The 27,408-nt window shown below is 45.6% G+C and overlaps 1 protein-coding gene across 1 annotated transcript in view; it reads right to left on the bottom strand.

Annotated features, from left to right (window-relative positions):
- Positions 1-27,408, bottom strand: part of SEL1L3 (SEL1L family member 3) — a 110,028-nt gene that overhangs the window by 13,227 nt on the left and 69,393 nt on the right. Inside the window, exons 14-22 of the mRNA XM_080657593.1 lie at positions 25,389-25,451; positions 21,308-21,484; positions 18,684-18,811; positions 13,614-13,697; positions 6,028-6,118; positions 5,813-5,897; positions 4,667-4,776; positions 773-900; positions 43-145 (exon numbers count right to left, since the gene is read on the bottom strand). Of these exons, the coding sequence (XP_080513719.1) occupies positions 43-145; positions 773-900; positions 4,667-4,776; positions 5,813-5,897; positions 6,028-6,118; positions 13,614-13,697; positions 18,684-18,811; positions 21,308-21,484; positions 25,389-25,451 (969 nt within the window). The remainder of the gene's footprint in view (positions 1-42; positions 146-772; positions 901-4,666; positions 4,777-5,812; positions 5,898-6,027; positions 6,119-13,613; positions 13,698-18,683; positions 18,812-21,307; positions 21,485-25,388; positions 25,452-27,408) is intronic.

Below are 27,408 nucleotides of genomic sequence, written 5' to 3'. Positions count from 1 at the left end.
GCAGGGACCATGAGGGCGGGGCCGGGGGAAGAGGGTACCTACCAGGGCAGAGTGCAGGATAGCACCCCAGATGAGCCGGAAGTGAAGGTAGAGCCAGGCCAGGGAGCAGGGGCTCAGGGACTCCTCACTACTATGGCTCCAGCACCTGCAGACACAAAGCAGAGGGCACCTTGAGGTGTCAGCCAAACTTTGGTGGCATTACTCATGACGTGCATTTTTAGACCCTGAAACCCACCTCCTTCTGCTTGGGGACAAGCAGGCACTCTTGAGATGAGAGGCAAAGGAAGAAAGGGAGTTCTGCGTGGTTGAAGCCTGCCATACAATTCTAGAATCCTGCCTGAAATCTCAGGAAAAGGTCACTTCTATCCTTAATACTAGTAAAAAGCCAACAGGTCAAGGAGGTCCCTGAAACATGGGGGCCACCGGGACAACACTTCTGTCCAAGGGTCTCTCCGAATCCAGACACCAGAATGCCGCCCTGTCATGCAGAAAGGCATGGTCTAATCAGACACGTTATTTTTTCCACTCTCGTGGAAAACCTTGGTCAGCACCTTAACTTCAGATCACGCTCATTCTGTATCTTAAGCCTCAGAAACTAGAAGACGGAAGTAAGTTTGGGTGCAGCTGGAGGTTCTCAAATCAAAACAAATCCTGAGCCTTTTCAGAGCAAGAAACACTACAAAATAAGAGTCAGACTAACTTGAACCAAGAAGCCAACAGCATCCACTGGGTCCCTCCAGATTCCACAGAATTAAAGAGGCTCTGAACTCACCTTTCGTATAGTTCCTGGAGGATGGAGATGTTATTTGCATGGAGAGTTGGGTCAATTTCCAAGAAATCCAAAATGTGATGTGGGATTATAGCACCTTCCTCAATGAGCAGGGCCAGGTTAAAAAATCCCTGAAAACAAGCCACAAACCAACCTCAGCAGCTTCTTATAATAAAACCCAGACACACACCCTTCATCGGAATGTAAACTTTTACAACCTCTAGATTTTTTTTCCCCAGTCCCCAGAGCCAGATGGCTTTGTCATCGTCATTGATGAATGGTTTCCCTAAATACATGCACCTGAGAAATTTATTTGCAAGAGAACCAGGAGGATTTCAGAGGATGCTGGGTCCCATCTGCTCAGAAGCCAGTCAACCGGGGACCTGTCCTTTCCTGCTCATTCTCTCAAAACGGAGCTCATGGGAAAACGCACTCTTGTGTCACCGGCAGAACCAGAACGCTGAGGCGAAGGCCATGTCCATCACTTACAACTATGCCCGGGGTCCCCATCGGCATGTCGGAGACCTACCAAAATGCTGTTGTGGCTGGGGGTGCCACTGATGACTGACATTCTCATGTAGGGAGCCTTTCCTATGTACAGAATAACGGATGGGTGTTTGTCTCAGCTCCCTAGGCTTTCCCGGCGTGGAAAACCTCCTCTCATGATTCCTCTTGCCACAGACCTCCACTGTGGTACATTTCCCTACGTCTACGTCTTCCTTATTATACACTTTGTTCCTGACCCTCAGAGGTAGGATCTGCCTCGTGGGGCTGTGCAGGTCCAATGAAATAACATAGTTAAGAGCCTGAGGGTAGAGGTCCTTCATCCAGGATGGGAGCTGTTATGCTACCTGGAGGCAACACACTGTCCATCATGAGCCGGGCAAGCGGCCAGACCAAGAAATAAACAAAAAACGGCCGTACTTAGCATTAGAGCTTTACAAATTTCACTGCCTTGTTGCCCTTCAAAGAATTCATGGTCATGTTTTAATGACATCTTCTCCTTTTGGCCTTTCCTTTCAGTTGCCACTGACAACAATCTCAATGAAAATCATCATCCGCCGCGGTGTATAACCAGCACTCCCACAGCATCCTATGCAATAACCATGATAAAAATATCAGCAGCTAGCATTTTCGGAGTGCTTGCTCTATGCGAGGCATTGTTCTGTTTTATATGTATTTACTAAATCTCATGGCAACAAATTGAGACAGGTACTATTATCCTCCTCATGTCATAGATGAAGAAACTGAGGCACAGAGAGGTTAAGGAATTTGCCCAAGGTCACACAGCTAGAAAGGGGCAGAGCTGGGATTCAAACAGGAGCAGACAGGGTCCAGAGTCTCCAATCTTAAGCTCCACCATGTTGCCAAATAACCTCTAAATAGATGGAAGTGTTAAGTATCTTTAAGATGCACACACACACACACACACACACACAGAAAATACAATATTTCTCTGCACTTTGAAGGGAAGGTGCTCTTAAAACAACGTATTAGAAGAAAAGAAAAAAAATGACCTATAAAAATTTAAAGAAGAATGGAAACATAACAAGATTGGAATAAATGGGAAAATAGGCTAGAGGAATATTTATATGCAATGTAATAACTTAAGATTCATTATCTACAAGGCAAATGCATAAAAAAACTAACTTCAATTTAAATTTTAAAAGGTGTCAAAACTTCAACAGATAAACAGGCAACAAACGAGCATAGAGAATTCCCATAAAAATATGAAGAGTAAATTATCACACACAAGTATATATAAAAGTGTCCCTTCCCACTAGTAACCAAATAAATGCAATTTAAAACAATAAAGAAGTATCAACTTGAAACTATTCGGTTAGCAAAATTAAGTCATGAAAACCCCCAGTGCGGACAAGATTTCAGTTACCCTCCTACCCTTCAGCACTGCCTGGTGATGTATTAATTGGAAAACCCTCTCAGAAAGTAAATCGGCAACAAACCCTTATTAGGTAGCTGTAAAACCGTTTAGAATGTTTGGCTTAGCAATACTATCCCTCAAAGAAATTATTCAAATGAAAATAAACGATCAAATTCCAAAGCACAACACCAGAAACCTGTTGCCTGAGAGGGCAACAGCTATTCCAAACTCCATTGTGCAAATGATCCTGATTAGCAAATGCATAAGGAAAGAGAGAACAGACTCTTCATTAGAACACACAGTAATAATTGTTGCAAGATGTATGGAAGGGTACTAAAATTTGTAGGTAGCAATTTGAGGAGAAATAGGATATGTGCATAAGTTGCAAACTCTGTCCCCAAGATATCTATAAATTGGAAAGAGAAAAATATTAATTAGCTTTACAGGGGAGAAACCCAGCAGAAAACAGCTTAACCAAGTCCCTCAGATCAACCTCACCAGCAATAAGACATCACGTATGCCTCACAGGATACAGTGAGAAGGACACATCACTTCTGTGCTGTCCTAGCCCCAAATGCATAATCTGAATCTATTCATGAGAAAACAGAAGCCAGACCCAAATCGAGGGACGTTCTACAAAATACTTGGCTGATTAATATTCTTCAAAAGTATCAAGGTCATGAAAAACAAAGAAAGAATGAGGAACTGCTACAGATTGAAGAAGACTAAAGAAATATGACAGCTAAATGCTAGGTGGCATCCTGGAATGGAAGAAGGACATTAGTGCAAAAACTAGTGAGATGCAAATAAAGTCTGAAGTATACTTTATGGAGCAAAACCAAGGTGGAGTTCTTGGTTTGACAATAGTGTTGTGGTCATGAAAGATATATCCCTTAAAGCAGTGGTCGGCAAACCGCGGCTCGCGAGCCACATGCGGCTCTTTGGCCCCTTGAGTGTGGCCTCTTGCACAAAATACCACGTGCGGGCACGCACGTACAGTGCGATTGAAACTTCGTGGCCCATGTGCAGAAGTTGGTTTTCGGCCTGGGCGAGTCTATTTTGAAGTGGCGTTAGAACACTCAAGGGGCCAAAGAGCCACATGTGGCTCGTGAGCCGCGGTTTGCCGACCACTGCCTTAAAGGAAGCTGGACGAAGGGCACACAGCAACTCCCTTGTCCTCTTTCTATAAATCTAGAGTCTATACATCTAAAAAATTCCAAAATAAGTTTAAAACAAGTCACTGAGAGCAAAGTCCTATTGCTGAAGAGCTGGCCCAACTACACAAGCAAACCACTTCCACTTGGACCACACTTCCAGTTTCCTGAGTTTCTACCTGGCGAGTTAGTCTGATGGAATCTTGGAGCCAGAAGACCTGGGTTGAAGCTTTGCCTGCTTCCCCGACTACCTGACCGCTTGGCCTTCATCAATGCACCCCCTTGTCAGAGCCTTGGTGTCCTCGACTATAGAAAGGGTCCAATAATCCCCATCCCACGAGGTTGCTGTGAGGATGGTGTGGGAAAGACAGTAGGTGCTCAGTAAAGGTTCGCCTCCTGGTTAGTGTCCTCACAGGACCTTTGGGAAGGACTTGGGAAATTGGGTGGGAAATGACTTTGCCATCTGTGAAGCATCTATACACTGAGTGGCCAGGTTATTATGATCTCCGAACTCATAATTATCTGGCCACTCAGTGTATATGTGTATGTGTGTGTGTGTGTGTGTTAGAGGTCCGGTGCATGAATTTGTGCATGGGTCGGGTCTGGCCAGCCTGGCCAGGAGGAGGGGACATGGGCAGTTGGCCGGACTGACTGCTGGTCGAACTCCTGGTCGAGGGGACAATTTGCATATTAGCCTTTTATTATATAGGATATACACTGAGTGGCCAGATTATTATGCGTTCAGAGATCATAATAATCTGGCCACTCAGTGTATATAGACAGAGGGCTGATGAGAACTCTAGGCTTTGCAACCTTACGAATGGGCACCACCAAGAACTCATATCTGTTGCTGCTGTTTACCTGCGAGTCCCCATCCAGTGCTGCTTGGGCGTACATCTGCACAGACAGCTCCAGGTCCTGTGACTGGTTTTGGTGGCCATAGTAGTAAAGGTCTCCCATTTTCAAATAGGCTGCGGGGCGAAAAGCACCGATGCGTTTGTCGAGGGGTTTTATTTCAGACTGACACCTTAAATGATCGGCCCATTCCCACAATGGAGAGTTTTTCCTACCAGACTCCTACCACAGAACATGTTCAGGGTGTGTGTGTGTGTGTTTTTCATGTGTCAGTAGAAAAAACACACACACTACTTTTCTGCTGAGTACCCACATTTCCAGACACATTTTCCTGCTTTGCTTGGTAGCCCTCCCAAATAGATCTATTTGTGAGAATCGCAGCCCAATCAGCCAAGGACCGGGGCGTGGGGGAGCACTTTATTTCCCATCTGAAATTTTGCTGCCTGGGTTTGATGACTAAAGGGTATTTCTTTACTCAACCGTATGCTTTATTTTTCCTCAGAAGAATAAGTCTTGTTTAAGAATGTATGTCTCACTCAGGAAAATAGAATCTACATCAGGTCGTTCAAAAGAGGGATTTCACACTGGGAAGGAATGACATTCATGCTCAACCAGGGTGTTGGGAGAGCTGAAAAGGCAAACGGCAACCCAAATGTCAGCAATGCAGGAAGCTACAACCATCCCCATTTAAGGGTCTGCTGGGACCATGGAAATGCAGCCACTGCCAGAGAACAGCCCAAAGCAGAGAGAGGAGCCAAATACTTGGGCTCTGCCACTCCTCCCATCATGCAGTCTCCCGCCACAGCTTCCCATTGGCTGACACTAATCAGAAGCCCCAGAGCAAAGGAGTCTGGGAACTGCAGTTCCTGGGGCTAGCCCCCTACCATACAGAGCAGAAGAAGGCAGGGAACCAACCCACCACGGGCTCAGACTCTGTCCATAACAGCTTTCTCTTTTGGACAGTGGGCCAGGAGACATACGTTGCATGAGGCTGAGAGCAGATTTCAGTCATGATCTTAATAGCAGAGACTTTGCACTCTCTCCTAATTGTTTAGAAATATCACACTGCACACAAAGCCCTTAGATGTTTCCTGTTACTAAGGATTAAAAGCCTCCACGGCTTCAATTTAGCACCCGTTTTTCTATACATACCAAATGAAGGAGCATCAATTTGAAAAACAGAGAAATTATAGTATCTCCAAACACAGTTAATACCCAAGTATCTCTTGGCCAGGTCCTGAGGGAGTGAAGGGGGAGAAAAAGTTAATTCATTAATATTTCAGCCGAGTGACTAATTCTGCCTCCCTAAAACCCTCATCCATCATCCTTAACCTTAGAGCTTCTATTCAGAGCATACATTTACTCACCGGCCGCTCCTCACAGATGTGTGCTAAATTTGTCTGTGACACTTCAATACCAGTTTCTGCTGCTAAAACATAATACAGCAAAGCTTCGTGCCTAAAAATAGACGATTAATAATAAATTTCATATAGTGGCTCTTACTAATATTCACAGAGAGCTCGATATTCTAACATAAGGGCACAAAATAAGCAGTTTTCTTTTTAAAGCACAAAACCATGAGTTTGTTGGTTTTTTAAAAAAATAATAAATAAATACTATTGTTAAAAATCCTGTATGCACTGATTTATTTTCTGTCTTAAAGGCTGAACTGGCAGATAAGGTTGGGATCTAGTTAATGCAACAGCTACCTCTACTGGCCAAATGGCATGTCGAACAGCCTCAGGTCCCTGGATCCTTCCTTGCTTCGAGGAGAGAGTGGTATTAAAACAAAGTCCTGTGAGTCCTCTGTTTTGTGAAAGGCTTTATGAGGCTTAGGATTCCGAACAAGCGTAATTAAAGCTGGGCTTTTGTGGCGCATTAGACGTCTGGCAAAGGAGGTGCAGCTTATAGGAGTGTTGATAGCAATGGCCAGAAACACATACAAATAAGTAAAAGTTCAACACCACTAGGAATTGAATAATTGTAAAACAGTGAGACCGCTCCTCATCTGTTGAAAGGTTGCCACACGATTCGTCATACCAGTAAGGGCAAGGGGGTCGGGGAAACGGACATAGTCCTACAACCACTGCTGGTGGGAGGGCCAATCAATGTGTGGATTGTGGGAAGGCCTGAGAATGCACAGACCACTCGCCCAACAGTTCTCCCTGTCGGGGTTCATTCTAAAAAAACAACCAGAGACGTGCAAAGATTCTGGGGCAAGAGAGTTGATGGCAGAGCTTTTGCTATGTTTGAAAATTTAAAAAAAATGGTAAGAACTTAAATATCTGAAAATCAGTGACTATTTAAATTTACCCACAGCCTGGCCAGCATGGCTCAGTGGTTGAGCATCGACCTATGAACCAGGTCGATGGAGGTCACGGTTTGATTCCAGGTCAGGGCACATGTCCAGATTGCGGACTCGATCCCCGGTATGGGCTGTGCAGGAGGCAGGCCAGCAATGATTCTCTCTTATTATTAATGTTTCTATCTCTCCTTCTCCCTTCCTCTGTGAAATCAATAAAAATATATTTTAAAAAAATTAACCACTGGTGCAGCCACTTTCAGATGAGGCCATGAAAAATGATGTGAAAGAATACATATCCAAAAATGTGGAAAGATGTCTATGCAAAATTATCTGTTCCGTGAAAAAAAGAGGCAGGATAAAAACCAATGCGATTCCATTTTTGGAATAAAACCAAATACACACATTCATACACACACACATACACACACACACACACGCAGATACATATATGCTGAGAAAACTAAACCATAAAAATTATCTACCAAAAAGCTAACAGTGCTTATCTCTAGGTGGTGAGAATGCAAGTCACTTTTATTCTTTACTTTTGACTTATCTGATTTCCTCCATTTTCTTAGTGTCACCCAGTTTATGAATAAAAATTTATTTTAACCATAAAAGTTATTTCGAAAGCGTCTTTTTCATCTTAAGTAGCTGACATGAAAAACTCTCCCTTGACTTCCACTCCCCCTAGGAAGTGGGTTAAGGAAGGGCAGGGGACGGTTGGGTTAGGGGACTAAGGGAGGCAGATTCTGAGATCACCTTTTCTACATCGTTAAAGCAGCTCTGGCAGATCATCCCTCGGGGACAGAGAGAGGTGACTGGGAGTCAAGTTAGAACAGCGGATCTTCAATCAGACATGCTGCAGGTCACGGGCCACGTGGCTGCTGAGTGAGCTGATTCTCCATCTCCAGGACACCCAAGGCAGCCGACCAATTAGCCATGACTCATTCTAAAGAGACATGAGGCTGGCTAAGCGGTGTCCCCTGCATGGGCAGGTCAGCTAACAAGCCCACGACTGGAGTCGAAACAATGCCTCGAAAAATGCACAGGCGTTTTCTTTTTCTTTTCTTTTTTCTTTTTCTTTTTTATTGATTTCAGAGAGGAAGGGAGAGGGAGAGAGATAGAGACATCAAGGATGAGAGAGAATCATTGATCAGCTGCCTCCTGCACGCCCCCTACTGGGGATTGAGCCCAAAACCCGGGAATGTTTCCTGGACAGGAATCGAACCCGGGACCCTTCAGTCCCCAGGCAGACGCTTTATTCACTGAGCCAAACGAACTAGGGCTGCGCAGGCATTTACTCACACAGACTGCAAAAATCATGTTTGGTGACCAGAATCCTCAAGTCAGACCCAGCACCAAGTCCCCGTCATTCTGCAATAAGGTCCTGTTGCAAAGGTCTTACCATCTCAAGTGTCTCCTGAGACACTCGGGCTGGCACCCGTGCCTCGGTTTCCCCAGGGATGAGTGAGGGGACGAGATGGTGGACCCTTGCCAGCCCCCACGCGAATACTGAGCCGGCTCCCTCTGCTGCTGTGGCCGCATGGAATGTGACTCATGTTATTAAACTGTAACCACCTGAGTTTTTCTTAGACAGCAGTTGGGTAGACTATTAGAATTTGCAGCAAGGGTGGGGGGCACGAGGCCAGCACTCCCGTCAGACAGAGTCACCATGATAAACTTTACAAAGACAGTCTCTCATGTGGTGGTGGAGGGACGGGAGAAACAAGTTTTATAGAGACTTTCACTATCCAATAATTGTGTAAGCCGGGAGGAAATTTCATAGAACCCTCGTGCATTTCCTTTGAAGAAGCGCTGTGATCCATCAAAAAGAGGCGTCAGGAAACAGCGAGGTCAATAGAAGTGCTGAGCAGAAATCCACCTCTGTTTTCCATCTTGCGGGAGCAATCGGCAGAGGCCGGCACACCCTGACTCCACTGCCATCTATTCTCCTACACGGAGGAGTGAACTATAGGCGAGGGTTAGCACACGGAAGACCACATTTCCTCAGCTTACTCAGACTTCCGAGACACACCACCTCTGCAGCAACCCTGTCCGCATTCACGCTCCCTCCCGGCATTGGGCTCTTGCTTGTGTTTCAACAGAAACTGCCTGAACGCATTGATTACAGAGATTTCTAGACTCGTATTGTTGGGATAGTCATGTCCTCAGCATTTGCTACGTGCAGGAAGCCCCCAAACAAGCCACAAGATCGTACTGCCCTTCCAGAAATTTCCTCAAGGTTTAGGAAGCCAGCCAGAGCTTCGAGTTTTATTTCCAACGCACTCAAGTGAAACTCTCCCAGACAGTCATTGTAATGGGGAGGTGGGGTGGATGCAGAGAGGAGGAAATTTAGAGTAAGGAACGAGGCTGGGGCACATCTGCTACCCTCCCGCTTCAACGCCAGCGTACACATTTATAGGACTTTCCTAATGATGCTTCGTAACCACTCCTTGGGCTGCTGGCTGTGAACTGTGAATCGGAGGACCTCTGAGCAGCTTCTCAAACAATTACATTGTTTTCTCTGTGCTCCTTGCTAACGATGCCTGAAGCAGCTCCTACTGGAAGGGTGAAAAACAATCTTGGGGTCTCAGTGGATTTCAGGGCCCCTGCTCTATTGCCAAAAGGTGAGTCTCTCTCTCTCTTTTTTTTTTTTTTTTAAAAAAAAGCATATTTTTATTAGTTTCAGAGAGGAAAGGAGAGGGAGAGACAGATAGAAACATCAATGATGAGAGAGAATCATTGATCGGCTGCCTCCTGCATGCCCCCCATTGGGGACTGAGTCCACAACTCGGGCATGTGCCCTTGACCAGAAACGAACCAGGGACCCTTCACTCAGGCTTACACTCTATCCATTGAGCCAAACCAGCCAGAGCAACAGGTGAGTTTCTGGACTGGGACCTAGCATGCCTACTTGTCTTGCCTCAAGCCCACCATCATCGGGTTAGGTATTGGGGGTGTATTTAAGACAAAGGACAATAAGATACATAGTTCACAGATAAAACACACGCAGAGGTAAGGCAGAGAGAAACGAAACATCACAGCTGGCTTCTCCTTTGCTGATTGCTCCTGGTGTCCAAGCACAGCCTCAGGCACAACACCATTATCTTCCGTATTATGCCTACACAGCAAAAAGCCCTTTCCGCCAACACCCTCCTCTTTTCAGCTATCCCATAGAAATCTTGGAGCAACACAGAAAAGCACAAGCTCATCAAACCTACATGAGTAATCTGAAAATAACTCCAGAATAAATTCACTCACAGAAAACGCAAGAAGGGGATGGACTTGGGACATTGATGGATGGTGTAGTTCTGTGATGGCAAAATAGATGGTACCAGAAAAAGCCATGTTGTGGGGAGGCCATGCTCTGATATTTCCTATTTAACCCCCAGGGCAAGTTTGGGGGTTCGGAGAGATGAAAGCACTCTTTGTCAAATAGCTTTTGACAAAAATTTCCCACTGTCATGGGTAGTAGATGTTTCTTCCTGTAGCTATGAAAAGGCCTCAAATTCAGATGGAGACTTATCTTTAGTGATATTTTAGTACCAGCATCAAGATTGGCAAGGATATTGACGATCAGCACGAGAGTCCATTGATAAAATCATTTTAGAAAACAAATGGCATTATCTTGCGAAGTCCAATATGTGACCCTACTCCTAAGTTTATATTCTAGAAAAACCCTTCCTCTATGAGTCAGGAGATATATAAAACATGTTCATGGTCGCATTGTTCTTAAAACAAAATAATGGAAGTAACCCAAATACGTGTTAATAGGAGAATTGGTAAGTAAATTGTGGTATATGATAGCAGCAAAAAGGAACTACCTACAGGGACATGCATCCAAATACATGAATCTCAGAAACATAACGTTAAGTGACAAGAAGCAGTTAAAGATTCATGTATAATAATATTCTAATGACAGAAAGCTCAGAATCAAGTCAAACTAAATCTATTGCTTAGGAATACACCCATGTTTAGCAAAAAACAAAACAAAACAAAAAAAAAACTATAAAGAGACAAGATTCAGGATGATGGTTACTTCTGGGTACTGGGGCTGGGGGTTGGGTTTAATCTGGGAGGGACATGCAACGCAGGGAGCTTCAACAGTTCATTTTCTTAAGTAGGTGGGAGGTTTACAGGTGTTCATTTTATTGTTGGAACTTACATATATATCACATATTATTTTGTATGTATCAACTCAGATCACAAAAGAAGAGAAAAACAACTCAACTGGCTCATGCCACTTCCCCAACTCAAATGATCAGCGCCTTTTACCAGAACTCTTTCCGGATCTTCCTTCGCTTCACCATTATTTACGGCAGTTTGGTGAAGCATCTCACAGCCCAGCTCTGTCACATCACGACCTTCTCTCCAAACCGTCAATGCTCCCTGCTGCTCCACAAATTAAGTAGAAAGTACATAACCTTCCATTCAAACTTCCATAAAGTAGCACTTCTTTGGTCTTGTTGTATATCACTCTCTGTACAAATCTTACCCACAGGGCAAACTGGGTGGCTTAAAATTTTTTAGAGACTTCCAGAATTTTCCTATCTCTTTGCTTTTGTTCCTGCGATTCCCTTCTCAAGAAACGCTGTTCCCTGCATGGCTCCGTGGACATGCCACCATCCCCCAAGGCCCTCATTATAAAGGTTGGCCTAAGTCCCCCAAACCAGGTAGCATCTCTTCCTCCTCAGAATCCCCAATGTTCTTCAAATACTGTTCATGGCGCTTAAGTTATGTTTGTTCTACTTGCCTTAGCTCATTCACGCAATAGTTTCTGAGCGCTTCACAGGTGCCATTAGGTGCTGGGCACTGGGACACAAGTCAGAGGGCAAGCGAAGTAAAGGGCAATCATGATCCACGGGAGGACCCAAGCAAGGAAGAAGTTGGTCAGACTCTGGGGCACGTGCAAAGGCCCAGAGGTCCGACAGCACAACGGCCATGTGGGAAACGGCAGGTAGTTCAGCATGAGGAAGAGTTGAGGCAGCAAACTACCCCAAGCTCTACTTGGTGACATCCCTGAAGCTCATGGCAAGGTGCCGTGCATGCGAGTGGACTCAGTCAAGTCTGATGAACCGAAGGCAAACACACAAATAGTGTAGAGCACACTTAACGCCCCGATCCTTTCCACCAGGGGAAAAAAAACCCATCTATGTGGCTGCATAGTCTAAGAAAGACAGCAGGCCACACAAATCTTAATTCTTCCTGACTTTCACTGCGAATTTTTAAATGTTAAAGGGATGCTAAATTCAAAAATAGGCAAAACAAAATAAAACAAAACAAAACAAAAAACCCTAGCTACTGACCTATCCTCTCTTTATGGGAAAAGGTGTCAGACATCTTGGTGTGTGTGTGTGTTGTGGGGGACTGTTTATAGATGTGCTCTCCCTTTGGGAATGCCCCACATGTAAACACTTGGATATTTGAGTGCTTAGTTTCCCCTAAGAAGCTTGTGAGGAGTCAGGGTGGGAAGTTTGAAGAGCAACTGTAGAGAATGAGCTAAAGTCAAATTTGAGAGTTTTGCAAGATGAAATAGCACAAAAACTGTAAGATATATCGATTAGAAAATAATGATTTCGTAAAAATTTCTTTCCTACTGTGCAAAGTGAGGCCACATATAAGAAACTTGCACAGGAGTTCATAATAAACATTGCTACTTGGTGCTTTTTTCATTGGGTTCATTTCCCCTGCATTATCTAATTTAAGGTTCTCCATTACTGAGATGCTATCTTTTGATTACGTGGGTACCCATGGACCAAAGGAGGAAAATAGTGTTCTTTTGGACTCATATTTAAATTTTTAATTAAGGTTCGGATCAGAGAATGATCGATGGTAAGTCTGGTCTAATGTCTCGGAGGCAGTGTTCCGAAGGGATATGTGCTGATTTGCATAGCCTTTTCAGTTATTACTGAAATACCCAGATCATTTAGGCAATAAACCAGCCAAGAAAATGTAGCCCAAGGGAAAAGGAAGACGGAGCGCTAGAACTGAGAGAAGGGAAAAAGATGAAGTCAGGTAGCATTTGGAGAGATGTGCCCTTCTTTGTGAAATCAAGTGACAGCAAATGGGGGGAATTTGCAGTCCTCCTGTGCGATGTCATTGGGGTTCTTCATCTGCTACCGCCATCAGAAGGAGGTTAGACAGGGGAGCCTATTTGGCTGTGACATTAGAGGTCTTGTGAGTGACTTCCTGCAATCCCAGGCTCCTGGCCACAGAGGGTGCAGTAAAAGCTATGGAAGGATGTAGCCTGAGCCCCAATTCTCGGCTTCCCACAAACAAGGTGGGAATCCCAGACCTCCTGTGACCTGCCAGTGAGAAGCAGAGGGTCAGTCAAGATGCCCTGCACTGTGTTTAGATTCTGAAACCAAGAGAAACAAGCTTGAGGGGAAGAAGTCAACACATTCATGTGTCTTTCAACTTGATGAATGTGCATGCTCCCCCTAGAGAACTAATTTTTGTGTATAATTAAACATGGAAATGCTATGTTTTCCAATCAACAGCCAATCAGTCTGTGATACTCCGAATAGGATTACTGAGAGGCTGTGATTTCCCTGCAAATTGCTTTTTTTGGTTGCATTTTAAGCTCCGTCTCATAGATTGAAAGGTGAGGGCCGAGGAAGTTCATGGTAACGTGAGTCCCAAGCTTACCATGAGCCCTCCAGGTAGGCGTTGAGGCCTTTCCGAATGACGTGGCCCAGGTAGCCGTTTTTCTCAGCTATGTGCTTTGCCCACCTGAAAAGGAAAGGGAAGAGAAAAATATCCAAACTGTGGCAAATTAAATAATTACTTCTTTCTCCATATGATGGCAATAAATCCCACTTGGGGAATATTTTGCTTGTTAGAATTTTTACAGAGCAACAAACCAGAATGGAATGTTAAGAAGGTAAGGAGAGAAACATTTTGAGAGCTTTGCAACCAGGGTCCTTTCTTAGCAATACTGAGGCATTGTGGTTCATGGAAACAAAGACAGGACAGGAAAGGTTCCTAATGAACAATATCCACCACTATAGGGAAAGAGAATCTTTGTTTTGGCATTTGTATGGTAATTAATCAATAATACTTTTCTTTTTCTAGCTTTATTTTAGAATGAGGATTTATAACATTGCTTGGGTATTTAACATTTTTTATTTATTTATTTTCATTTTTAAAATATTTTTATTGATTTCAAAGAGGAAGGGAGAGGGAGAGAGAAACATCAATGATGAGAATCACCGATTGGCTACCTCCTGCATGCCACCTACTCGGGATTGAGCCCGATATCTGGGCATGTGTCCTGACCGGAATTGAACCATGACCTCCTGGTTCATAGATCGTCACTCAACCTCTGAGCCACACCAGCAGAGCTAATTTTCTTTTTAAATTACACAGTTGACATTCAATATTATTTTCTCACTAGTAGCCCACTGCACGATATCGTGCACAGTAGGCCGATTGCCGCTTCCGCGGGAGCCAGCGGGAACTGCAGCGCGCTGCCGGAGCTGCACTGCTTTCACAGGAGGCGGGAGGGAGCCGCTCTGCTCCCATGGGAGGCGGGCCCGCTGTCTCCTCTCAGGGCCTGCGCTCGGCCACGGAGGCTGCAGGCCAGCTCCCGTCCCCCAGAGGCAGGCGTCCCGCCAGGCTGCTCACGCTGCCTGCTCTCAGCGGCAGCCCCCCCCAGGACTGGGGGACTCCGGCAAGGCTGAGGGGACTGGGCACCGCCATCTTGTGGCTATGGGCATCACCATCTTTGTGACGGAGTGACAGTTAATTTGCATATTACCCTTTTATTAGATAGGATAGTTTCAGGTGTATAGCATAATGGTTAGATAATCATAAATTTGACAAAGTAGTCCCCTGTTATTTCAAGTACCTACCTAGCATTGCACATAATTATTACAACATTATTGATTATATTCCCTATGCTGTACTTTACATCCCCATGGTTACCAATTTGTACTTCTTAATATCCCTTCACCTTCGAAAAGATCATCTTTACCAAGAGTTCTAGTACTTCATTAAAACATTTTTACTGATTTATTACAAGGTTTCCCTATTTTGTTTCTGCTCCCTAATTTATCCTCAAGGGGGTTTATCATTAATGAACTAGCATATTGTAATATTTAGATTTACAACCACTAAAAGAATACATAACTAACAAGTTAATGAAATGGGGATATGGAATGCTTTTTAAAAAATATTTGATCTAGCCCTAGCCAGTTTGGCTCAGTAGATAGAACCTTCGCCCATGGACTGAAGGGCCCCGGGTTCAATTCCAGTCAAGGGCACATACCTTGGTTGCAGGTTCCCCGGCCCTGGTTGGTATGCATTCAGAAGGCAACCAATAGATGTGTCTCTCTCACATCGATGTTTCTTTCTGTCTCTCCCCCACCCTCCCAACTCTCTCTAAAAAATCAATGGAAAAATATCCTCAGGTGAGGATTAACCAAAAATAAATAAATAAATAAATAAATAAATAAATAAATAATTGATTAACATACAGGAAGGGCAAGAAAAAAGAAAAAAGGCACAAAAACAGATGTAACAATAAGGAATAGATGGTAAACTGGCAGATTTAAAATAAAATATATCCTAATTAAATGTAAGTGGTCTAAATACACCAACTGAATACTAAAATTGTCAAACTGACTAAAAAATACACAAAAAAATTATATGCTGCTTTTAAGAGACATAGATAAAATAAGGACAAAGAAAGACTGAAAGCAAAGGGGTAGAAAAAAATAGAACATGCAAATTCTAACCAAAAAAAAAAGCACATATAACTATATTAACATAAAACGTAGACTTTACAGACAAGGACCACCAACAGAGATAAAGAAGACTCTGCAAAAACGATAAAGGGGTCAATGAGAAAGGGAAAACGATTCTCATTCTATTTGACCCAAAATTATTCAAAATACCTAGTGAAAAATTGACAAAATTAAAAGAAGAGTTAGACAAGTGTACACTCATAGGGGGAGATTTTAACACACTTCTTTCAGTAACTGTTGTAACAAGCAGAAAAACACACACATCAGGAATCATATAGAAGATCGGGCCAACCTGAAGTAATTGGTAGTATATGTAGAACATTGTACCCGACAAGTTCAGAAAATACACTCTTTTCAAGAGATGATAAACATACATCAAAATTGACCATATACTGGTCATAAAGCAAGTCCCAACACTCTTCAAAGGATTGAAGTCATTCAAAATATACTCTCTAATCACAATGTATTTAAGCTAGAGATCAATAACAAAAGGATAACAAAAGTCCGTGGAAATACATGAATGCTCACAATACTAGTAAGTATCCTCACCAACTAACAATGACAAAAGCCTCAGGTCTGTCTCAGGTGAGTTTCATCACTGAGTTCAGATAGATTTGATCTCAAATGCCTTAAGGCACCCCCCTGGAGAGGCTGACTATAGTGTGAGGGTGATCTACAGCAGAGGTCTGCACACTTTTTCTACAAAGGGTAAGACAGTAAATATTTTAAGCTTTGTGGGCCACCTATGGTCTCTGCTGCATATTTTCCCATGTCTGTTTTACAACCCTTTAAAAATGTAGGAAGCGCTCTTAGCTCTTTGGCAGGCCACATGTTATGTGTGGGCCATAGTTTGCCAGCCCCTGTAAACCATGATCAGATATGCATGACATCAAAAATGGGCCTCCTTGCCCTAACTGGTTTGGCTCAGTGGATAGAGCATCGGTCTGCGGACTCAAGGGTCCCAGGTTTGATTACGGTCAAGGGCATGTACCTTGGTTGCGAGCTCATCCCCAGTAGGGGGTGTGCAGGAGGCAGCTGATTGATGTTTCTCTCTCATTGATGTTTCTAACTCTCTATCCTTCTCCCTTCCTCTCCCTTCATAATTCAGATATGCCAAAGAGAAGCCGTAAAGTGCCTCCTTTAAGTAAAATATCAATAAAATATATTTTTTTAAAAAATGGGCCTCCTGTTCCCTGTTCTTCAGGAAGCCTCTGTAGGATGTGTTCTACCAAAATGCAAGCGTTAACCAAGAAAGAGGAATGGGGTCCAACAAAGAGGACCGGAAAGCCAGAGATGAAGGGAAAGGATGACAAAGTCAATTTCGGGAGGGCAGATGTGGCCTGAACAAAGACTCCAGGACAGACATCACCAAGATTAAATGAATACCTGGTGGGTGTGGACAGACTAAGAGATTTAGACAACTGTAGATGAATTGGGAGATCGAGTACATGGAAAATGGTAAGTACACAGAAAGTCAAGCAGCTAAAGAACAATAAAATATAATTATTACTCCATAGAAAACACAAAGTTGTGCAAGAAAGAAGAAGTAGTCATAGAATACTACATGGCTCAGCTGTGAAAAGCATTTACATAGTCATAATAATGTAAACCCCGATACTAATCTAACCAAAAGAATGACATACTTATTGGGAAGATGGGAGAGAAATAAAAAGTGGGAATGTGTGGGGTAGCGAGGTGGCAGAGTGAGAGAGGACTGTATCTTCATCTTTCACAGTGAGACATCTTAAACAATGTCTTTAATGAAGATGACAAGAAATAGTGGGATATGCATGTTATTTAGCAGTAGAAGCAAAATAAAATATGGTTACAATGTGACAATGATAAGTGATTTATTTTGGGGAGCAGGAAAAAGTCTGGTGTGGTATAGGCAGAGAGTTCCTTTTTGTTGTTGTTGTTTTTTCTTATCGAATTATTTTCTATTTATTAGATTCTTTTTATGTTTGTCTTGTCAAATTATTTGGATCTTTAAACTATGTGAACTCTACCAGTTTTTAAACCGATAAAAATTAAATTTCTTTCTTTTTTATTATTAGGAAGTTTTATTTTTTTCCTTCTACTCTGCCATCTTGACCGGAACACAATAAAAAATAAAATTTTTTAAATGCAAAAAAAAAAAAAAAGAAGAAGAGGAATTCATCTTCCAGGCACAGTGAATATAGTACTATAGTCCCCTCTATTTGCAGTTTCGCTTTCCAAGGTTTCAGTTGCCTATGGTCAACTATGGTCCAAAAATATTAAATAAAAATTCCAGAAATAGCCAAAACTGGTTTGGCTCAGTGGATAGAGCGTCGGCCTGCGGACTGAAGGGTCCCAGGTTTGATTCCGGTCAAGGGCACGTACCTTGGGTTGCGGGCACATCCCCAGTAGGAGGTGTGCAGGAGGCAGCTGATCGATGTTTCTCTCTCATCGATGTTTCTAATTCTCTATCCCTCTCCTTTCCTCTCTGTAAAAAATTAATAAAATATATTTAAAAAAAAATTCCAGAAATAACAACTCATCGTTTTGAATTGTGTGCCATTCTGAGTATCACGATGAAATCTTGACCCATCCCACTCTGTCCTGCCCGGGATGTGACTCATCCCTTTGTCCAGCATCTCCACACTGTAGACACTTCCCCACCTGTTAGCCACCGAGCAGCCGTCCGGGTTATCGGATCGACTATTGCAGGATCACAGTGCTTGGGCTCAGGTCACCCTTCTTTTCCTTAATAATGGCCCCAAAGCACAAGAGTAGTGATGCTGGCAATTCAGATATGCCAAAGAGAAGCCGTAAAGTGCCTCCTTTAAGTGAAAAGGTCTGTATGTGTAGGAAAAAACACAGTATCTGTAGGGCTCGGTACTCTCTGTAGTTTCAGGCATGCACTGGGGGTCGTAGACATATCTCTGAAGGAGAAGGGGGGGATCATTGTGGATGGCCTTCCCTTCACACCCAACATCTGCTAGATTCTTACACAACAGCCTTCTCGGGGTCTCTAGGGAACGTCTCCAGGTTGCCTGTTATATAGTAGAGAGAACACCACAGGGTTCCTTCGATGTGTCCGCCTTGCGCAGCCTTATGGAAATATTCTCCAGCTAAAGTCTGTGAAGAGAGATGAACAAGCGTCAGTCTCCTTGGTGAGGAGTCTCCCTGGCTGGGCTGGTTTCACCGGAGCCAAAGTATTATCACAGGCTTATCACTCCTGACATCTTTAAGGAAACCAAGTCAAGTAAGACAGCCAATCACAGAAGCCAGCCTCTGTTGATTAGGCTGGCCAAGGAAGTAAGACAACATGTAACCAGGAATGTCATTGTCACCTCATTTGATCCTCACGTAACCCCTGCCAGCAAGATAGAAGACTGTATCAGAAGTCACACACAAGGCGAAAATTCAGGCATTTGCCTTCCCAACCTTGCTTAAGCCCTTTCTTCAAACTCATGCACAAAAACTGCATTTCCAGGAGGAAAGTGAGAATTAGAAAAATGACAATAAAAAACCCCACGCTCTCAGATGTGTGGGAGGATTCTTGCAATGCATAAAAATATACAGTCTCACATGTAGTCAGAGAGAGGTACAGGGGGGGAAATAAAACACTTAAGTATATGTTCCGCTGATTACTATTATTTTCCTGAGACAGTGAGCTGACATTTTTAAGCATGGGCTTTGGAGTCAGACGGGCTTGGGTTCAAATCCCAGTTCTGCGCCTTACTAGCTGTGAGACCTTGGGCACGTTAATCTCTCCACCTGAGAGATTTTATTCAAATAAAAAATGTGTTGAGCATTGACCTGGCCGGCATGGCTTACTGGTTGAGCATTGACCTGGGAACCAGGAAGTCACGGTTCGATTTCTGGTTGGAGCATATGCCCAGGTTGTGGGCTCGATCCCCAGTGTGGGGCATGCAGGAGGCAGCTGATCAATGATTCTCTCTCATCATTGATGTTTCTCTCTCTCTCTCTCCCCCTCCCTTCCTCTCTGAAATCAATAAAATACATATATTTTTAAAAGTGTGGTGTCTGATAGTACCTAGCATGAAGGGTGGTTGTGAGGATTCAGTGAGGAAACAAATGCTCCAGAATTAGCATGGTGCTTCATGAAAAATAATCAGATTCCCCATCCCCAGATCTGCTGCTGCCCATCCCATAAATGGCACCTCCATCCTTTCCATCTCAATAAAGGCCATGTGCTCCAGTGTTGTCCTGATTCTTCTCCCTCTCACACCAAACATGCAATCATCAGCGAATCCTGTACCTTGACCTTCAAAATATACCCAGAATCCAGTCACATCGCAGCCCTTCTTGAGATATTGTCCATCCTTTCTCACTTGGATTCAATGCTTAACCCCATCCCCTCTCTCGTCTCCTGCAAGCCTAATCTCTGCTAGGATCCAGGAGCCTTTTAAAACGGCACAGCCTGCCCAAGTCAAAGCTGTCCCATGCTCTCCCGTCTTGCTCAGAGCAGCTGAGTCATCACAAGGACCTGGGCACCTGCCTTCCTGACCTATTTCCCACCTCCTCATCTGTGCTTCTGCTCCTGCAACTCTGGTCTCCCTGCTGTTCCTGGAACTTCTCAGAGCTTTTACCCTGGCTGTTCCCTCTTTCTGGAATGTTCTCCCAGATATCCACAAGATTCCTTTAGGAGCCTGTACAATGTCACATTATTAGAGAAACCTTCTCTGCTCTCCTCTATAAAATAATATTCCCCAATCTCTACCCTCCCTGTTCTCCTTCTTCTGCTTTATTTCTCCCCATAACATCCTCATATTATATATTTAATAGTCTATTGCCTTTCTCCCCCATTGCAATGTAAGCTTCCTAGGAGCAGAGACTGTGTAGTCCGCTGCTGTATGCCCGTGCCTGGAAGAGCGCCCACACATGGTGGGTGTTCAATGAACCTTGTTAAATGTAATGGCACTCAGATGATTATCATCATCATCAATATTATTATTAATAAGGAGGGGCTTGCATGTTACCTAGAGATCCAGATTCTGACTCCAAGAATGTATGAGGCTGTCACATACATTTCAGAGCCTTAGTTGCTTATTCTGTAAAATGGACTTAGCAGTAACTATTCCAGAGGGAGTTAGGATGCCACGGACTGAGCATATAAGCCCTTTGTGAGTGTGTGGCACAGAGAAGTGTTCACAAACACTAAAGATGGTCACTGTTGTTTTCATTATTTTTAAATCTGTTCTCATGTCAGGCCACCATACCGGAAGCCAGCTCTCTTCCATCTCTATACTGTCTCTTGGTTTCTTGCACATCCTCACCTTGTGTCATCTCCCCCTCTCTCCTCAGCTTAAGCCTTCCTCCTCCAGGAAGCCTTCCTGACTGCTTTGGCCTTCAACGTTTCCCCTTTCCAGAACTGTTCGGGTCGGATCAATTAGCACACTCTTGGCACGTGGCTAAATGCCATACTTTGATCTCCACTACCTACCTTCATAACTGGACCTTTTTGCCTCTCGAGAACGTGGTCTGTGTGTTGGGTGGTGTCTGTACCGCCCACGGGGCCTTGTCTGGACGGGGCACACAGTAACCTTCAGGAGGGCATCATGAACGCAGGACTGCCCAGCTGCCCGGTTTGTCTCAAGTCTTACTCACCTGGTTCTTTCCAGGAACCCCTGGGAAAACGCCATCCAAGTACAGGACCCCAAGATTGTACGACGCATCTGGGTTGCCCATTTCTTCCGCTTTTAACCAGTACTTTGCTGCTTTGACGTAATTTTTCTTGAATTTGTGGTAATACCATCCCAGACCATTGACTGCCTGATGCAATCCCTGGGTTTTAGAACAGCAAGAAAGAATTGTTATTATTTTTTAATGAAACCTAAAGAGAATCAATTGTGAGAGCATTCTGCAGGAGTCTAAACAAAACCTCTCCGGTCTCTTTTGGGCAGATGTTCTGAGCGCTAGAACACATGAGCCCGATCCAGAGTCTTCCCAGGTGGGTTCCACGCAGCTGCCACTGGGATTCCTGCCTTCCAGCTCGGCAGCGATGGTGGCCCCGAACCATCACTCGGCTCCTCTGGGCTCTGACACGATGCCCTTGTCTGCAAAAGCCTCTTATTGTCCTGCAGTATCAACGCTGCCCTTGACATCCATGCGCGCTCGGCTGCACCAGGCGGCTGCAGCCTGCCCTGGCGGGGACGGTTTCCAGGTGACTGGCCTGCCCATCTGTTGACGACTGTCCTGAACACCAACGAACCCGCGGAAGGAAGCGGCTGCGACAGCCTACTTGCGAAGCACAGGTGCTTTGTGACTGCTTAGCATCCCAGTTCGGGGCTGAGGCAGAAGGGGAGGGAGGGGAAGAGGGAGGAGGGTTTCAGAACTGAGTCTGAACTGGGGCTGGTACCCGGGAAGGTCTGGTTTGTGACTCTAGCCTGGAGCCTCCTTGTTCTTGCTGAGTTACACTCTCAAGGGGCCTCTGCTCTCCCCAGGGCTCCGCCTGCTTTCACTGGCAGCCTCCAGCCTGCTCACTGAAGGCTCGGGTGCCTGCAGCGGTGTGCGCACACCTGGGCATATGGCGCTCATTCCTCCCTTCCTGCCCGACCCATGAGACCGTAAACAAGCAGGGGGGAAAGGAGCGGGGGCAAACAGGGCCCTCACATCTGCGAGACTTGTTAAGTGAGAGCCAAATCTCTTTCACCTCCCTTTTCACAAGCAAAGACTGGGCAGATGCTAAGATCCTAGCCTGCGGCCTTTCCCGTCTTCATAGCTCCCAAAGGCTACACCTCCTGGTCCTCATGTGGAATCTGGGGGCCAAGAAGACCAAGAGAAAGAAGTGAACAAAGCCCATCAAATGGAAGCTCCACGAGGGCAAGGCCCTTGGTGCTATATTCCAGGCACCTACGTTAGAGCTTGGCACAGAGTCGGTGCTCAGTAAAGTATCCGACCGATGAACCAAAGCCACCCTCGGGGTGCAGGCGCTCAACAAAATGGAACCCAGACCCGACACCCTGAGGATCCAGTGTGGGTTCAGGTTTGCGGGCCCCTGGACAGCCGACGCTCGGGAAAGAGTCAGTGCCGTGGATCCATTCATTTCTTCTTGAGCCTCGCAGATCCAGGGGCGAGGCAGGCTCCCGATGGGTCTTGCGAACTCGTGCATTTCAATGACGTAATAGACCAGGCCGTAGTGTAAAGAGGCAGGAGCCAGATGGAGCAGGACCCACAGACGGGCACACCCACACGGCTTTGCAGTGCTTTCCTCCAGAGGCCACAGGCTCATTCACAGGTGCCTGCCATCACCCCAATGTCCGCGGGGGCCACAGGCTCATTCACAGGTGCCTGCCATCACCCCAATGTCCGCGGGGGCCACAGGCTCATTCACAGGTACCTGCCATCACCCCACTGTCCGCGGGGGCCACAGGCTCATTCACAGGTGCCTGCCATCACCCCAATGTCCGCGGGGGCCACAGGCTCATTCACAGGTACCTGCCATCACCCCACTGTCCGCACGGGCCACAGGCTCATTCACAGGTACCTGCCATCACCCCACTGTCTGCGGGGGCCACAGGCTCATTCACAGGTACCTGCCATCACCCCACTGTCCGTGGGGGCCACAGGCTCATTCCCAGGTACCTGCCATCACCCCACTGTCCGCGGAGGCCACAGGCTCATTCACAGGTACCTGCCATCACCCCACTGTCCGTGGGGGCCACAGGCTCATTCACAGGTACCTGCCATCACCCCACTGTCCACAGAGGCCACAGGCTCATTCCCAGGTACCTGCCATCACCCCACTGTCCGCGGAGGCCACAGGCTCATTCACAGGTACCTGCCATCACCCCACTGTCCGTGGGGGCCACAGGCTCATTCCCAGGTACCTGCCATCACCCCACTGTCCGTGGGGGCCACAGGCTCATTCACAGGTGTCTGCCATCACCCCACTGTCTGCAGGGGCCACAGGCTCATTCACAGGTACCTGCCATCACCCCACTGTCCGCGGGGGCCACAGGCTCATTCACAGGTACCTGCCATCACCCCACTGTCTGCAGGGGCCACAGGCTCATTCCCAGGTACCTGCCATCACCCCAATGTCTGCAGAACTCCTTTAGGAACTGTATTTTGACCCAATGCAGGAATCCCGCAAGAAATCTTGTTTTATTTTATTGAAATATTTTTATTGATTTCAGAGAAGAAAGGAGAGGGAGAGAGAACTAGAAACATCAATGACGAGAGAGAATCATTGATTGGCTGCCTCCTACACGCCCCCTACTGGGGATTGAGCCCGCAAGCAACCTGGGCATGTGCCCTTGACCAGAATCGAACCCGGGACCCGTCCGTCCGCAGGCCGATGCTCTATCCAGGTAGGGCTTGTTTTGTTTCTTACTCATTCCTTGCTCTGGACATTTACTGCTCGGTCAACAGGTTTGCCTCCGAGTGACTTTTGGCTAATTCCAAAATATCAAACTATGTGCAACCTGCACTACAGTGTCTGGCGCAGAGTAGGGGCTGAGTAATTCCCTGCAGAGGGAATGAGTGAGATTCACTCACCATTTTTAAGGATGTGACTACTCCAGGCCATAAAACGGCAATTCCCTCAATGCTCATCTAAGCCCGGCTAAAAACACACCCAAAATAGAGCACATCAGATACCAGTGCTCCGCCAGAACGGCCACAGAGATGCAAATTTCACACCTGCCAGGAAAGACCCCCCCCACACACACACCCCGCCCCTCTTTAGGGCGCTCTGAAACTAGTGCCTCCCGTGACCAGCGTTCAGCTGCTTTTCCATTTCTGCGCTGTGATGTGTGCTGGGGTCAGGAGCTGCTGTGCACTCCGGGGGGTTCCCTGCTCCTGGGTCCGATGCCCTCTTGCCACCACATAGGTGGGGGAGAGCCTCACGGCTTGCTCACTGCAGGCCCTCACTTACAGAAACACAGAAACTCTGAGCTCCCGACAGAGAGGAAGTGAGGAAGAGCAGCCTGGTCTTTGTGAGAGGCAAACACAAAGAGTGGCCTTGGGGATGGAGAAGCAGTCAAGAGCCAGAAGGGCTATCAAGGGCCTGGTACGGTTGTAACATTACAGTGGCTTCTACAAGTCTATTTATTTGCAAATCTACATGCATGTGCATGAGTATACATGTGTGGGTGGGCACACATTGAGCATATGTTTCCATGCAGGGATATGTATGCACGTGTGTGTGTCCCCTCAACAAGGGACGATCTAACCCCCATTCTGTAGTGCTATATCGCAAGTATCTGGCTTGGTGACAACATTGAAGAGTAAATAGTGACAAAAGCAAAATAATGCCTAAACCCAGCACTAACCTTGATCAACAGTCCCATTATTCAAGCAAATGGGCATTGACCATGACAGGGTTAACCTTCAAAGGCATTAGGCTTTTGGTTTTCCTAATTCAATAGCATTTATATCCATTCACTTTCAAGGAGCCCCTGCTGCTTGTTATGGGCAGCCTTGATTATAATTTTAGCCTTCAAACAAAATTGGCCTGAATTCTATTGACTGAAGGTGAATTCCGCTTTTGCATGTTGCTGTCCCCATTGTAGTGGGTTTCTGTATGTGTGTAGCTCAAAAATGACTAATGTTGCAATGCTAGCGAGCCCTCCCTCCCCACCCCATTTCTACCTTGGGGCTTTGTGGGGAGACGCTGGCCATTTACTCTCTCCAATGGGTGTGTGTGGTGCGAATGTTTTTCTCTGACAATATGCAAAAGTGTTACCTTGGAAGCTGCTTTCTTCATCAGCTCCAAGGCGAGCCGTCTGTTCTTTTTTACTCCTTGACCCTAAACAATGATAAACAGCAAAGATTACTAAGAAAAGAAACTCAGCTTGCACTCAAAAATATCACACAGATGCATTGGTGTTTCATACAAAATACTTAAAAAAAATAAAACCCAAGCCTTCTTAATTATAAATCCAATCTTAAAGATTTCTATAAGCAGTGCTGTACATCATCATCATCATCATTTTGCTTATATCTATGGAGCAGAGGCAACAGCCTCTGCCTCCCAGCTCAGCATCCATACAAAAGCCCCCATTTATCATCGAGTGACAGGCATGTCTGTCAACCCACAGGTGCTGTAGGGAGAAGCTGGGAATGAGGTTGAACGAGTTTGGTCATCCTGGATGTGTTTCTCTGAGGATTATCTAATCTGCAGCCAGACAAAGCACTTGATCTGTGTCCAACAGGAAAGAGTGATTAGGCTGCCATCTGCAGCCTCCGGGGTCCTCACCGGAGTCCCCAGGGTGGGACATGTGGCTTCAGAACCAGCTTTAGAACTTCTCTGAAGGAGTAAGGACCCTTGGAATTGGCTGTGTCAAACATTGACAGAAACGAACAAGGTTCTTCCAGTAAAATCAAGCAGAGGTGTTTTGTATACCACAGAGAGAAACGGCTTTGAGGTTCTTGTTACAAGAGAGGACCTCCGTGGGACTGTGCTGAGCTGTCTGCAGGACCATGTGGGGAAATGGTGGGTCTGAGAATTAGACGGGGGGCGGGGGTTCCCGTAGGTCTCTCTTGACATGGCTCTGACAAGGAGGATGGCAGGCAAAGAGAGCAAACTCACTCAAAGTCTGTTATGGACACCCTTCCCCCCACACATGCCCCTGGGAGTGGTTGATGGGGTCACACCCTATATAATAAAAGGGTAATATGCAAATCGACTGAACAGCAGAACGACCTGTCGCTATGATGCGCACTGACCACCGGGGGGTAGATGCTCAATGCAGGAGCTGCCCCTTGGTGGTCAGTGCACTCCCACAGGGGGAGACCGCTCAGGCAGAAGCCGGGCTCACGGCTGGCGAGTGCAGCGGTGGTGGCAGGAGCCTCTCCCACCTCTGCGGCAGTCGGACATCCACCGAGGGATCTTGGACTGCGGAAGAGCAGACCTCCCCTGACCAGTGCACGTATTTCGTGCACCGGGCCTCTAGTATAATATAAGGTGAGCAGGCTTTGCAATGAATCCCACTTTTAACTCTAATTAAACACTTAGCTCTATAGTAAAGGAGAAAGCACTAGTAAGCATTCCTGTGTTAATTAACGAGGGTCAAGCACTGTCCCATCATCTTTAACCCTCACAGCAACCCCGCCAAGGTGCAGCTGTCATTCTCATCTGAGAGATCTACCCAGAGTCACACAGTGAGTGAGATGTAGAGGCAGGATTCGAACCCAGGCTGGCGGGCTCCAGAGCCCAAGCTTAGAATCCCCACACCGTATTTTCCCGTTTCAGTTCTGTGCTGAGAAAGTGTAACGATTCATAACCTCCTTGCAGGACACAGAAAACACGCAGGCTATGTTTGTCTCTGTTATTTCTCAAGACCCAAAATAAAACTGTGAATCCAGCTGCAGGTTAAATTACACACACCACGTTTCTATTAGACTTTAACTTACCTATTTAGTAAAACCGATGAGCTGAAGCAAAGTAGAAGATCAAAATATTTTTCAGAAGTGCACCATTACTTCATTTAATTAAAGAGGGAAAGGAGGAGGAAGGGGACATAAGGCTACTTGGAATAACTGGAGATGCCAATGGCACAACCTTTTTCGACCTCTGGGAAAGCAACAGAATCACAGAATGTTGAAGCCAAAGTTGATCTTTTCCATCTTCTTTATTTTGAAGAAATAAAACTGGGGCTCAGAGAGGCTGACTTATCCGAAAACTCATGGTTAGATCTGCAACTAGAACTCAGGTACTCTGATTTCTAGGTCTGGGATTTCCCAGTATACTTGTTACTTAATCA

This window comes from Plecotus auritus, assembly GCF_963455305.1.
Source record: "Plecotus auritus genome assembly, chromosome: 1".
NCBI lineage: Eukaryota > Metazoa > Chordata > Mammalia > Chiroptera > Vespertilionidae > Plecotus > Plecotus auritus.
This window is presented reverse-complemented; position numbering and strand designations above follow the sequence as displayed.